The sequence below is a fragment of the Cyprinus carpio genome, chromosome B19, assembly GCF_018340385.1.
Source record: "Cyprinus carpio isolate SPL01 chromosome B19, ASM1834038v1, whole genome shotgun sequence".
NCBI lineage: Eukaryota > Metazoa > Chordata > Actinopteri > Cypriniformes > Cyprinidae > Cyprinus > Cyprinus carpio.
In genome coordinates this window covers 27,558,199-27,573,814 of record NC_056615.1, presented here as the reverse complement: position 1 = coordinate 27,573,814, position 15,616 = coordinate 27,558,199, and the positions used below count along the sequence as shown (strand labels likewise).

The window sequence follows — 15,616 nt, the reverse complement described above, 5'->3', positions numbered from 1 at the left end:
CCAAATACCCAGCCTGCATCCTAATGTGTATACTATCCATTCTAAATTTGATGTGATTTTCAGTATTATTTAGGGCAGATAGAGTGGATAGTATGCAAATTGGGATGCAGGGTAGCAATTACTGTTTTTATTAAATCCACCATTCAATGTCTAACGTGTAATACTAATAATATTAAAGACAAACTCACCCTGTCTATCTAGTCAAAAAGATGTATGTATTTCAATTTCAGCAGGCAACTATTTTTACAGCTACATTATTGTTCCAGCCACAATTAATCACAACGTATATACAATTACAAACGATTTTATGTAAATCGTCAGTTTGCTGTTTTACACACATGCAGACATTATTTCATACACGACATAGTCGTGAGATGCAAGAAACATATTGCAAGAAATCTGTAGATGCGTCCATAACAATAGCGCTGTGACGTCTGCTGATCCTAGTTACCTGCGATTGGTCTGGCCGTGCGTCACTTAGTAAACAACAGGCCAATCAGAAGAGAGGCTCATGAATATTAATTAGACAGGCCAAAATCGACCTATTCTCAGCAGAGCTCCTGAGAAAGGAGCTGTACAAATAAATTGAGATGGTTTTTGGTATTTATACCGCAAACATATATTCTTAAGGACATCAAAATCTAAAATAAAACTCCAGAAAGGTGTACAATATGGGACATTTAAAGGGGTCATATGATGCTGCTAAAAAGAACATTATTTTGTGTATTTGGTGTAATGAAATGTGTGTATGTGGTTTAAGGTTAAAAAAAACACATTATTTTCCACATAATGTACATTATTGTTTCTCCTCTATGCCCCGCCTTCTGAAACACGTCGATTTTTACAAAGCTCGTCGCTCTGAAAAGCTAGGTGTATAAATATTCATACATTTTTACTGTATAACAAACATACATTTTTGCATTATACAATGCATCATTTGTTAATATTAATTAATGCATTAACCAACATGAATGAACAATATATTTAAATCTTTGTTATAGTTAATAAAAATAAAGTTATTCATTGTTTGTCCATGTTAGTTCAGTGCATTAAGTAGTGTTATCACACACAACTTGTGATTTTAATAATGCATTTGTAAATGCTGAAATTTACATTAACTAAGATTAATAAATGCTGTAGAAGTATTATTCATTTTTAGTTCATGTTAATGAACCTTACTGTAAAGTGTTACTATTGAAACACAATGAAACTTTGTATTCTGAATATTCTGTCTGTATTTGCAGAATCTTCCACTGTATCTGTGTCAGGAGAAAAAGGAGGCAGCATCACACTGTCATGTGAATATGAGGACAGAGAGATTTCTGATATGAGTTTAAACAGTCAGACAGAAATCATCCCTGTTTGTGAGACTGAAGAATGTAGTAGATGAGTATTTAAACGAGGAAACTGTGACATCTTCATGAAGAATCTGAGCTTCAATGATGCTGGGAAATACTTTATGAGAATCTATTACAATAATAATCAGACATAGCTGGACGACTGATCAGAACGTACCAACTTCATATTCAGGGTAAATAAAAACTGATCATCAGCATGTGCTTTCTGGTTTTCTTCAGTAATAGTGTTGATATGGCATGCTGGACTGGAAACAACATAAACTCTGAGTGAAACAAGCTTGATATTCAGATTATGATTACATTTGGTTCCGCAATCCAAAATATATGTTCATGGTTTTGATTGATTATAATAATGATTAATGACTTTGTGTTTCTCCTCAGATGATGTTTCTGTGAAAACAGGTGAGGAGCTGGAGTTGGATGTTCTGTTGTCAAACGCTGATGAAGTGCAGCATCAGAGCAGAAGAAGCACAGAGTGGAAGAAGATCTGGAGAAGAACTGATGGAGTTCAGAGAGAACGGATCTCCATCAGAGATAGAAACCTGATCATTAGTAATTTCACAGCCAGAGACGCAGGAACATACAGAGTTCTGGACCCTGAAGGAAACATCTTGATCATAGTGACACTCACAGGTCAGAGAAACTCAGTGATGTTTAGAAATATTATGTTTAAACAACAAATTAATAATAATTAACATTTCAACATTCTGTACAGAAGCAAAGGAAAAACTGCATGACACTGATAAAGACAAAACTGATGACAGTAAATATTGTTGTAAGTACAGCAGAAGGCATCGATAGCTTTACAACAATCTTAAACAGTGAACATAAAAATCTGTCAAATCTGCCAGCTCTGACTGATTAATGAACAACGTATAGCACCATAGCAAGGCACATAACTTTTTTTTTTTTTTTTTTTTTAATTGGTACAAAATTCATGCAATTTATTCCATGGATCTGCAGAAGATACTGTCAACATATTTCTGCAATATATTAAAATTTTCAGTATGTATGCACACGTACGTGGGCTAGACCCCACATTTTATGGAATCCCACATGAAAAAATACTATAATATAGTAATTTATAGTAAATTGTTTTTGAACCATACTGTAGTAAAGTGTATTATACTGTATATATTATAGTATTTACAACACTTTGCTAATGAATGCTACAGCATACTGTAGGATTAACTATAGAGAACTGATAAACTATAATAAATACTGTAGTATACTTCAGTTTTTACTACAGTAAATTGTAGTGTATTGTAATATAATATATCTATAGATGTATAAAACTTACAGGAATACCATATTGGGTAAAGTAATTTGTTTATATTACTGTAGTTGTTATATTACCAAAGCAACTATAGAATTACCACAACAAATTCATTCAAGTATATTCACTATATATGGTTCAAAAACACTATAGTATTTATCATAAATTACTAAAGTATTTTTTCATGTCTTATTATTGTGTCATCATTAATTTACTGTATCTGGACTCACAAATCTCACAGAGTTTCGTTAACCACGCGTTTATGCAAGATTATAGACTACATTAGAGCTAGATCTGCTTTGACAGAATCATCCAGCAGAGGACAGTAAACACCAATCATACTCCTCACAGTGTAGGCTCCACATTCCCAGACTCAGCTCATGCGTGGAAATCATTTGTTTTTACTGTACTTAGATCTCACTAAACGTGCAATGGTTCACAAAGTTTAGACACATATCAGGCTACAGCTTACATTAAGTAATCGGGTAAAATGACCAGGAACATGAATCATAATATTTGTCTAAATACTTTTATTTACATGCACGTAGATTAAAAACGAATATGTAATAGTAAATATGCGAAGAAAATGTAAATCTATGAATTACATTACAATAATGTAACAACAATATTATTATTCCAAGGGAATGAGCCATTAACGCCTTTAAAATATATATATTTGTGTATACTTTTTATACATACACTTGGTTTAGACTACACCAATAAATTACATTTGTATGACGGTAACTTCAAATAATATTTTCATATTATTATGGACATTGCATAAGGACATTGCATATTATTATTATTATTATTATTATTTTGCTCAGCGAAACGTCAAACGAGTGTGCAGTATAAAAACAAGTAGCTACCGCCCGCTCACGAGACTATAGCCTATACTCTCGGTTTTGATTTTTTTTAAAATGTCGTCGAACACGCAATGGTTTACAAAGTTTTGACATCTGAAAATTAGACCCCTGCAGAACTTTCTCCATGTAAGTGTTCATGTTTGTAAATATAAATACAGTCTGTGTGTTTTGTTGTTATCTAGATTGTTGTGTTTCTATTTGTGGGAACTGTACGCAGTGAGTCAACATGTTTATTCTATGCGCGATTATGACGATGATTTTAGCGAAGTTTTTAATATATTACATATATATATAATCTTATAGAATCGTTACAATGTTAGCCTACTGAATGTGTAAAGCCTGTTGTAAATTTGACTGATCATTTTGAGGAATCATTAATTAATTATTCATTAATTATCATTAATTACACCAAAGATTAAGATTATAGTTTGATTAAGATTATATACTTCTTTTAACGTCACATTAAGATCCACAGGTGTTAAATATTCAGATAGAATGAAAGTGAAAGTGAATGTTTATATTTTACGATCAGGAGGGGTTTTTTTTTAAAAAAAAAAAAAAGAAGGTGTTTGTGATGTGTCTTTATCTTCACATAAACCATCTTTTCTGTTTTCTCATCAGGTTTTCAAATCTTCTGCGGCTGCTGTTCTGCTTTATCTGTTACAGTGGTAAGTATTTGTGTTTACAAATTGTAACTTTTATTTATTTATTTCAGTAGCATGTAGAGATGTTGTAGTTGCTTATTTCACTTTCATGTCATTTAGTCAAGTGACTGTGGGAGATTGATTATGAAAATTTCCCATCATGGTATCATCACACACAATGACATAAATGTGTTATCAATGCAGTTCAGTCCTGTTCATTAATTAATAACTGCACTGACACATCTGATACAGTTTAGCATTTTTGTCATCAACATTTGAAGCTTTTGAAATGTGGCACAGCTAATGTTATTGGCTCCTTATTACTTTCATTTATGTAGTCTTTAATCCAGTTAACTAAAATATTTTAGATGACCTTGATTACCGAGAATAAACAGAAACACATGTATTGATACTTTGTATTAAATTAACTGTCTGTATTTGCAGGAACTCCTCGTGCAGGAACTAAACTTGTACATGTGACAGGAAAAAAGGGAGACAGCGTCATCCTGCCGTGTGAATTTGAGGCCAGACAGATCTCTCATTATCATTTAAGCAGTTGGTCAAAAACGATCTATGTTTGTCAGAATGAAGAATGTGAAAGTGAAAATGGACGAGTATTTAAACAAGGAAACTGTGACGTCGTCATCAAGGATCTGAGTTTCAGTGACGCAGGGAAATATGTTTTGAGAGTCAATTACAATAATGCTCAGTCAATGCTTGAGCGACTGACCCTGGAGTACTATCTTCATATTCAGGGTAAAGTCCAAACTGATCAAAGCATCAGCATGTGTTTTCCTAACAACAGTGTGATAATGTTGGTGTTGCATGCAGGGCCATAACCAAAGACATAAAGATTGACACGTCCCATCTAATATTCAGATTATTTCAATTCAATACAGACTTTCCAATGGCTGATTTTTAAAATAATCACAATTTTGTCCCCTAATATGTGTTTATGGTCTGGATTGATTCCACTATAATAATAATGGTGAAGGATGAACTGTCTGTCTGTTTGTCTGCTCAGATGAGATTTCTGTGAAAATGGGTGAGGAGCTGAAGCTTGATGATCTGTTGAGCAATACTAAAAAAGTTGTGCATCAGAACAAAATCAGCACAGAGTGGACGGAGGTCTGGAAGAGAAGAGCCGGGGTCAGGAGCGATCAGTTGACTGTCAGAGATGGAAACCTGACCATTAATGCGTTAACAGTCACTGATGAAGGAACATACAGAGTTCTGGACTTTGATGATGAAATCTTGATCACAGTGACAGTCACAGGTGACAGAAACTCAGTGGATGTTTAGAAATATTATTCTTAAAGTGGACAGCTGAGGTTTATTCATGATTTGAACAGCAACTGTATGACTAATCTTTGATATTCTCACAGGATCCGGTACAGACTCAAAGGAAAACCACACAGATGATGACAAAACTGATGACACTAAACAAGTTTGTAAGTAAAACAGGAGACAGTAATAAGGGATTCATTTTCTGACAAATGTTTTGTGGTCACAGATCAAAAACAATAGGTGTGAATCAAAACTTTAAACACATTTAAAATTATATTTCACAAAACCAGGTGTGTGAAGTAACAAATTACAAATACTGCTGTTACTGTAATTGAAGCTGCAGTCCATAAAATTTTTTGGTTAAAATGATTTAAAATAGATTTTGGGTCAAATACATAACCAGCCACTGTTCAGTCTTCAGTCTTCTTATTTTAGCCTGCGATTCACAACAGTAAGCTTGTAATAATGTTTTCTAATTTGAGTGGTACAGGTAGATTTTTGGGGGAAATTCGAGCATGCTTCCGTGTCATTATGTCACATCTGTAAACATAAAGAAGTTGAAATTGAACTTAAAATTGACTGAAATTGGGTTAAGTTCCAGTTTTAAATGTGCATCTGATTACAGATAGCCTATGCAGGATTACACAAGATTTGTATTTTAAAGAGAAGCAGTTCTAAGAAACAAAAATTTGATTTTAGTGTTAAACGAACGATTTCGTTATATAATTTATTTATATTGGTTTGGAATTTTGTGAATATTATGTATTGGAATTTAAATATATATGATTGTATATAATTCACACATGTAGTCACACAATGCTGATGTTGTTAACATTAACAATTTGAGAACAATAATAATAATAATAATAATAATAATAATTTGCACGGTTTGATGCGATGCTTTTTTCCAAAGTTGATCAGAACATAAGCGGCAGACTTATTACTTGTTCAGATGACAATATCCGGTGAAAGTTCATATTTGGGTAAAATATTCAAAGATGTAAGCTTTAATCTGTGATTCCAAAGTAAAGTATCCACTCCTGTGTGATGACTGACAGCCACACATTCACCTCAAAACATTAGATTCATTCGCACTGGAGCCGAGCCGCTGCACAACCCTCGCAAAGATGATAATTCTGCAAATAACTGCAATTGCAGGTTTCAACACAAAGAGGGTGACAAAGAACAAAACTTACCGACTGCAGCTTTAAGTAGATTTTATTAGAAAATGTCAAAATACTTTAAGTAGTTTAAAAATTGTGTACTTTAACTTGAGTACATTTTAAATGATGGAACTGTACTCCACTATTTCCATTCATTTGTGGTCATTGCATGCTTGTTTTAATTTTTTTTTTTTTTATATAAGACTAAAGTAGTCCATAAGACTCCAGTGGGTTAATGAATGCCTTCTAAAGCCAAGCCATGTTTTTTTTATTTGTAAGAAAAATATCCATATTTAAAGCTTTATAAACTATTATCACTGGCTTCCGGCAACTGCGTATGCACTTTTTACGAGAGAGTGACCACTGACTCAATGTAGGACATAGCTAATACAAAACGTCTCAGGTTACGAATGTAACCATGGTTCCCTGAGTAGGGAACGAGACACTGCGTCCTCTAGGGGTCGCTATGGGGAACACCTCGTCGTGACCCGTGTCTGAAGCATACAAATGAAAAAACCAACGACGAGTTGGCCGGCGACAGCCTCTGACGTCACTACCGGTGCGACTCTAAAACAGGCACTAGGAAAACACGTCATTCACTTCTTCGTCTGAAGCTTGCGTCCGAAGCATGGCAGGGAGCTAGAGGTCGCAGTGTCTCGTTCCCTACTCAGGGAACCATGGTTACATTCGTAACCTGAGACGTTCCCTTTCAAGGGAACTTCGAACTGCGTCCTCTAGGGGTCGCTATGGGGAACAGTATACCCACGCCGCCATGCTGAGGGGAGTGCAGGCCAGAATCATGGCGAACACTAAGTACCAACTCTACCATTTCAATGGGAGTTGCCCCCGGGACGTTTAGACGGCTGTCTGTGACAATACCCCTTACGGCCAAAGGCCTAAGCTACATACCCAACTTAATTGTTAGGGCCTCGGCCCGGTGGTAGAGCTAAAGGCTTGGAATCAGGAAAGATTCCTTTAAAGGGATACGGCTAGGAACCTAGCATTTTATACTAAGTCTTGCCTGTCACACAGGGGCTACAGCTTGTTTCCGCAAAAGCTTGCTGAAGGAGCTGTCTCAACAGATCTCAAGTAGCAACACCCTGTTTAGATAGGTATCCGAGGATACATAGGTGGAGTGGCGCCCAAGATGAACGGGGCTTTTTACCAACTCAAGAAAGGGCACGAAGCAACCGCGCGAAGCCCTCACCATATAGGATTTTAGAAAGAACGCAGAGTACTAGCGTGCGAACTTACCACAGTGTGGATTTCAGTTGCAAAGACTTCACGTGCACACTTACCATATCATGGATTTTCAAATACTGTTCTAAGGAAGGGCTCTCGTGGCACTCTGATAGAGCAGCTCATAGATGGAATGGTGCATCTCAAAAAAGTATGTTTGAGAGTCATCAACTCGATCTGTGGAAATAATGCTGGAGCGCTCTGGGAAAAACAGTTAACTCAGTCTCATATGAGAGGAGAACTCCTAAATCCAGAGTAGCACGCTCATAGGCGACCCTTCTTGGAAAAGGGGAGCGCTGCTAAACTACCACGAGAATCGCCCGAATAGCCCCTCATGTTGAGGGAAGCGATGCTTGAAGTGTATAAACAAATACACACTGGCTGAATGGAGCCCAAGGAACCAAGGTCTAATCATCTCAAGAAAGAGAACGAGGCGGAGCGCGTAACCCTTACCATACAGGATTTCAGAAAGTGCGCAGAGTCTTGCGTGCACACTTACCAATACGTGGATTTTTAGAAAGTGCGCAAAGTGTTCACGTGCACACTGACCACCATGTGGTTTTCAGAAAGTACACAGAGCTTAGCGTGTGTACCTAAAAGTTCCTAAGCATCGCAGAGGCGCTGAACCGCACGGGAGAGGCAAGCTCAAATTTTATAAACCTCTGGCGAGGGGAGCATCACCTGAGGCAGCATATACAAAAAGACTTCTGTAACTGCCACCTTCACTTCCCGCTGGATGCGACAGCACCTAAGCGGCCAGGAGACCCCTCAGAGTGACCTGGCCGGACATCCATGAAATTCCCTGCAGTGCTGTGCCAGGCCTGATGATCAAGGAGGCTCCCGCAGAAACCTGTGATCTCAGCCGCCTAATACCGGAACATGAAGCCGGATGGCTGGTGCTGACGAGTGTTTAGTAAACACTGTAACTGAGCACTGCAAAGGAAACTCACAGAGTTTATTAGTAGACATAACCACCAGAAATTTACACATAAGTATATACAGAAAGGGTTATTTTTATACTCCCACCCTCCCGCGCTGGAGCCCCGCTCAAGGGGCGCCTCCTTTTAGTCCGGACCATCAGTAAGGTGGTTGCTATGAACATAGAACCAGCCAAAAACATTATAGGTCCAGCATAGGAGACTGTTATGCGTTAGATGTTTCCACCTAACCTCGATCAGGTGGAGAGCTGGTGGTTACAGGGGAATTAGGAAGGGGAGGATAAAAGCAGAGGTTAAAAATCCCTAAAGGGAACGAGTAGATACCTCAGTATCACTCTGACTCAGACGAGAACGCTGCCTCGTCTGGATCACATCCCTTAGGTTCTGCTTACCCCCTTGTGACCCACAAATCCTCTTAACCCTGCCCGCAGGTGGGGGAGGAGCGTGAGTCGCGACACTAGCCTTCTGGTGCCCGTCTTTGATCCTCAGATCGAGACAGGCCAGGACCACTATGTTGTTAGGGCTCAGACCTGAACCTTTGTGGAACGAAGGATCTGAAAGCAGCGGAGTGCGCCTTCATCTCCCCGAACTTCTCGATCACCGTCTCAACGGAAATACCGAAAAGTTCAGAAGGCGAAACCTGAGCATCAAGAAGAAAGCCTTTTCTTTCTTCCCGATGTCTGCCAGGTTCATCCACAGATGTCTCTCCGCCACCACCATGGCCGCCATAGTCCTGCGCTTGGCAGAGGCGGCCTGCTTGGTAGCCCGGAGAGAGGCCTGTGGTGCGGCGCAGCTCGGCTACCTGATCAGGAAAAAGGCTTTCGCCTTTATCCAGGTCTCTTAGCAGATCAGTCTGATATGCTTGAAGCATTTATTTTGTAATAAAGCCACAGCCTGACCTGCTGCTGCGTATGCCCTGCCATTTAAGCAAGATGCATTGCTTGAAGGGGCTTAGATGGCAAGGAGGGAGATTAAGAGAGGATGTCTCCCCCGCAGAACGAAAGCTCTTTCTGCAGGGGGCATCCTCTCATAGCCGTTTTCGCGCATCGCCTCGATGTCGGCAAAACTCTTATGCTGAAACCGATGGATGCGAGAAGAAAACGGCCTCTTTCATTTCCTTTTGATCTCTGTATGGAGATCAGGCAGAAATGGAAGGCTCACCTGAGCTGGAGGGCTATTGTCGGAAAGATAACGCTCATCGAGGCGCGATCCATAAACTCCAACAGCTCTACATACGCAGGGCAGGAGAATTGAGAAGGCTCAGCCTCAGCTTCTTCACCATCCTCAAATATCTCCTGCTTTTCCTGGGTAAAAACCCAGCAGAGCACTAACCTCAGTATCAGAAAGTGTTAAAGATATAACATCGTCCTCCCGAGGCTCTCTCTCGTCCGATGCCATTATGAGCGCGAAAGGGAAAGTCCCTCTCTAAACCATTCAGACAGATCCACCTGAAATTCTCACGAGCTCATTCTCCTCCGTGCCTCAGCAGCGGCGGGTCCTGAACCGGGGGAAGCCGATGGCTGCCTTTTTTTTTTTTTTTTTTTTTGAAAGAGAGACGAACGAGAGCGGAGCTTTTTCCTTGAAAAAACGCTCGCAATGCACGCAGACTGCCTCCTCAAAGACATCGCGTGCGTGCTCTTTACCCAAACAAATCACATAAAGATCGTGTGTCATCGGGTGTCAAATAATGCCGACACGGATGCATACATTGTCTAAACGCTTGCTAGTAGTCGCCATGATAGACAGAGAAAGAGCGCTCTTACCGGTTCTTTCAGATGCACGCTTCAAACAAAACAGTCAGTGAAGACGAAGAAGAGAATGACGTGTTTTTCCCGGTGCCTGTTTTATAGTCGCACCGGTAGTGACGTCAGAGGCTGTCGCCGGCCAACTCGTTGGTGTTTTTTCATTTGTATGCTTCAGACACGGGTCACGACGAGGTGTTCCCCATAGCGACCCCTAGAGGACGCAGTTCGAAGTTCCCTTGAAAGGGAACCTACAGTACAGTCGTGGCCAAAAGTTTTGAGAATTACATAAATATTAGTTTTTAAAAAGTTTGCTGCTAAACTGCTTTTAGGTCTGTGTTTCAGTTGTTTCTGTGATGTACTGAAATATAATTACAAGCACTTCATACGTTTCAAAGGCTTTTATCGACAATTACATGACATTTATGCAAAGAGTCAGTATTTGCAGTGTTGGCCCTTCTTTTTTAGGACCTCTGCAATTCTACTGGGCATGCTCTCAATCAACTTCTGGGCCAAATCCTGACTGATAGCAACCCATTCTTTCATAATAACTTCTTGGAGTTTGTCAGAATTAGTGGGTTTTTGTTTTTTCCACCCGACTCTTGAGGATTGACCACAAGTTCTCAATGGGATTAAGATCTGGGGAGTTTCCAGGCCATGGACCCAAAATTTCAACATTCTGGTCCCCGAGCCACTTAGTTATCACTTTTGCCTTATGGCACGGTGCTCCATCGTGCTGGGAAATGCATTGTTCTTCACCAAACTGTTGTTGGGTTGTTGGAAGAAGTTGCTGTTGGAGGGTGTTTTGGTACCATTCTTTATTCATGGCTGTGTTTTTTGGCAGAATTGTGAGTGAGCCTACTACCTTGGATGAGAAGCAACCCCACACATGAATGGTGTCAGGATGCTTTACTGTTGGCATGACACAGGACTGATGGTAGTGCTCACCTTTTCTTCTCCGGACAAGCCTTTTTTTCCAGATGCCCCAAACAATCGGAAAGGGGCTTCATCGGAGAATATGACTTTGCCCCAGTCCTCAGCAGTCCATTCACTATACATTCTGCAGAAGATCAATCTGTCCCTGATGTTTTTTTGGGAGAGAAGTGGCTTCTTTGCTGCCCTTCTTGACATCAGGCCATCTTCCAAAAGTCTTGGCCTCACTGTGCGTGCAGATGCGCTCACACCTGCCTGCTGCCATTCCTGAGCAAGCTCTGCACTGGTGGCACTCCGATCCCGCAGCTGAATCCTCTTTAGGAGACGATCCTGGCGCTTGCTGGACTTTCTTGTATGCCCTGAAGCCTTCTTTACAAGAATTGAACCTCTTTCCTTGAAGTTCTTGATGAACCAATAAATTGTTGATTTAGGTGCAATCTTAGTAGCCACAATATCCTTGCCTGTGAAGCCATTTTTTTGCACCGCAATGATGGCTGCACGCGTTTCTTTGCAGGTCACCATGGTTAACAATGGAAGAACAATGATTTCAAGCATCACCCTCCTTTTAACATGTCAAGTGTGCCATTCTAACCCAATCAGCCTGACATAATGATCTCCAGCCTTGTGCTCGTCAACATTCTCACCTGAGTTAACAAGATGATTACTGAAATGATCTCAGCAGGTCCTTTAATGACAGCAATGAAATGCAGTGGAAAGGTTTTTTTTGGGATTAAGTTTGCCTTCTTTGCAAAGAAGGACTATGCAATTCATCTGATCACTCTTCATAACATTCTGGAGTATATGCAAATTGCTATTATAAAAACTTAAGCAGCAACTTTTCCAATTTCAAATATTTATGTAATTCTCAAAACTTTTGGCCACGACTGTACAGCCAAAACAACTCACTCCAAAGAGAGGCATCAATTCTCACCTTAGCTTCTGCTACACCTGCTTATTTTTAAAGAGTCATGAACCCCCCTGTTTCAGCACCAGTTAGTTCTAGTTTTGAAAATGCTACAAAAGTTGGCACAGTAAAGCTGCTGACTGGAGGGAGAAGAGGGGAGACAGACACACAGTTTTATTTCACTCTCACTGAGTTAAATTAACCATTTTTTCCCCATAAATGCACACTGCAATTTACCATTATATGCATCAAAATGAACATATACACTGCCTGGCCAAAATAAATAAATAAATAAATTGTTCACATTTGAATTTAAATAAGCAAATACTGAAGAGTTTAGGATTGGATCATTATTGCTGTGATTTATAAGTTTTCTAGCATTATTTGGCAACAGTTCTTTTAAGAAACATGCAACATGCCAGAAACATATTAATCCAACATAATCTCATGATAATTCATATGTATTTTACGTAAAATGTGGTTCTACAAAATCGCTGCATTAATTTTATTATTATTGTATTCAGTTGTCATATTAATGGCTTTATGTTTTCAACTGCATTATTAAATTGTTTAATTATTAAATTGTTTAATTTCATTTAATATGAAATGATAACATTTTGTTCTGTGTGATATCTGCTGCCAGCTCATTTCGAAGAATAGGTCTACATAATGTTACACAAGACACTTTGAACCCTTAAAATGAATAACATTTCTGCAATCATTTAACCATTACTTGTCATTTAATATGGGATGATATTGGACTCAAAATTATTCGTAGATGCGTGCACAATTATCCATGTACTGCATAAACACAAAAAATGCCTTTCATAAATTTTCCCTTTGTATAATTGTATTTTATAAATATATAACAATGTATATAAAAATACTGGTTATATAAATTGACACAAACCAGTTACACCAGCTGGCCGTGTTGCTTCTACACTGTAAAAAGATTACTGTGAAATTTACAGTAACTTGCTGGCAGCAATTGGCAAGTAAGTTGCTGTAATATATTCCACAGTATGCTGACTGTAATTTTAATCACAGTACATGGATTAAATACTGTATTTTTTATTACAGTAAAAATCACAGTACCGTAATTGCAATCAGAGTAATAGAATACTGTATATTTAACACACCAACATTTTTTTTTATATTACTGTGTTAATTGTGTGTAGTTTAAAAGGAAGATGGTTTTTGCCACAAAAAGAACATTTATCGACTTTAAAATGTGAAAATACACACAAATAGCATAAAATATATTTCAATTTTGTATTTTTCAGTCAGTAAACACTTTTTATTTTGCATAAACCTAAAATGTATAGTTTTTTAACTATAAAATCTTTTGTGACTGACTTTGTTCCAGTAAAGGGTATATGTCAAACATCACATGACAAACCAGAAAACTCATTACTGCCGCTCCTCAGAGAAAGTGTTAACAGCATTACAAAATAACAGCGATATCTATTGATTTTATTCTGAGGTAAAACGCTAACTTAGCTAAGTGTTTTCAATATCATTTTTCAACATCAGTGAGAAGAAAAATAAAGAAGATTTATATATCAATCTTCATACAGTTGCAGTCAAAAGTTTACATACACCCTGCAGAATCTGCAAAATGTTAATTATTTTACCAAAATAAGAGAGATCATACAAAATGTGTGTTATTTTTTATTAAGTACTGACCTGAACAAGATGTTTCACATAAAAGATATTTGCATTTAGTCCACAAGGGAGAATAATAGTTGAATTTATAAAAATAACCCTGTTCAAAAGTTTACATCCCCCTGACTCTTAATACTGTTTTGTTAACTGTATGATTTTGAGATCCATCTTTTCACACTGAAGACAACTGAGGGGACTCACATGCAACTATTACAGAAGATTCAAACATTCACTGATGCTCCAGAAGAAAACACAATGCATTAAGAGCCGGGGGTGAAATTTTGAATTTGAAGATCAGGGTTAATTTAACTTTTGTCTTCTTTGAAACATGTAGCTTCTGAGCAGGGACGGACTGGGAGTAAATATGGCCTTGGATTTTCCCCCAAATAGGCCCCAGCACAACTACAAACAGCCACTAATATCTCACAGTATATTACAGCAGTCAACGCATCGCATTTATGGCAAATAACATCACAAAACCTATAGTGATTGAAAAATATATATATATTATATTAACTAAAATACTTGAAATCTACATAAAGCTACATAAAGAGCAGAATGCAAAAAAATAAAAAATATGACATATAATGATAAACATAAACATAGAATCAAGAAACCTAAAACAACAGAATTATTCTAATATTTGAGCATTCATGTTTACTTGTGTGTGTGTGTGTGTGTGTGTGTGTGTGTGTGTGTGTGTGTGTGTGTGTGTGTGTGTGTGTGTGTGTGTGTGTGTGTGTGTGTGTGTGTGTGTGTGTGTGTGTGTGAAATAGCAGTGAATGTTCGGACTAGGGCAGTGGTTCTCAACCTTTTTTATTCCAAGGCATCCAAACCTTATATTGCCCCTTAAAATAAAGTCAAATGCGTGATTCACAATTCATTCATTTATTTTTGCTATTCAATTTTGCATTTGTATTTCAGTTTTGTGCAATATATATTTAGGTGTGTTTTAAAATATTTAATTTAATAATTAGATTTTTGATCTGTGACTGAACACTTTTGCTGCAAAATTAATCCCACACATTGAGAGCTTTACAAATTATTTGAGTAGTGAGTTTAAAGAACATTAAAAATGTGTTCTCTTCCCAATTTCCCTCTTCCAGCTGTACTTGATTGGATTATGCGTGTTGGAATGGGTTTTTCTCTGGTTCTGATTGGCCTGGCTCTGATTATAATTATCACCAGGAATCACCGACTATTACGCTACGTAGTTTAAATTTGGTTATAATTATTTCAGACAAGATATAATATATTGCAACACACATTATGGATAATTATAATTTTATAATGCATTATGTATAAAGGCTTTAAAGGGATGCTCCACCCCAAAATGAATATTTAGTCATTAATCACTTACCCCCATGTCGTTCCAAACCCGTAAAAGCTTTGTTCGCCTTCGGAACACAATTTAAGATATTTTGGATGAAAACCGGGAGGCCTGTGACTGTCCCATAGACTGCCAAATAAATAACAGTGTCAAGGTCCAGAAAAGTATGAAAGACATTGTCAGAATAATCCATCTGTAACTGTAACATTATGAAGCGATTACAATACTTTTTGTAAGCGAAGAAAACAATCTATACATTCCATTCTATCTA

At 38.0% G+C, this 15,616-nt stretch overlaps 1 protein-coding gene across 1 annotated transcript; it reads left to right on the top strand.

Moving 5' to 3' along the window:
* The first annotated feature begins 3,533 nt into the window (after positions 1-3,533).
* Positions 3,534-15,390, top strand: LOC122140691. Its single transcript, XM_042745338.1, has 6 exons — positions 3,534-3,626; positions 4,122-4,168; positions 4,589-4,900; positions 5,169-5,420; positions 5,530-5,595; positions 15,122-15,390. Coding segments are annotated over exons 1-6 (792 nt in total). The 5' UTR covers positions 3,534-3,624; the 3' UTR covers positions 15,235-15,390.
* The last annotated feature ends 226 nt before the right edge of the window (positions 15,391-15,616 follow it).

Bases quoted from the DNA above. Each gene is read 5' to 3' on its own strand.
- LOC122140691 (XM_042745338.1), top strand. The intron at 4,901-5,168 runs GTAAAGTCCAAA...TTGTCTGCTCAG, and splicing joins GTACTATCTTCATATTCAGG to ATGAGATTTCTGTGAAAATG. The intron at 5,596-15,121 runs GTAAGTAAAACA...TCCCTCTTCCAG, and splicing joins TGATGACACTAAACAAGTTT to CTGTACTTGATTGGATTATG.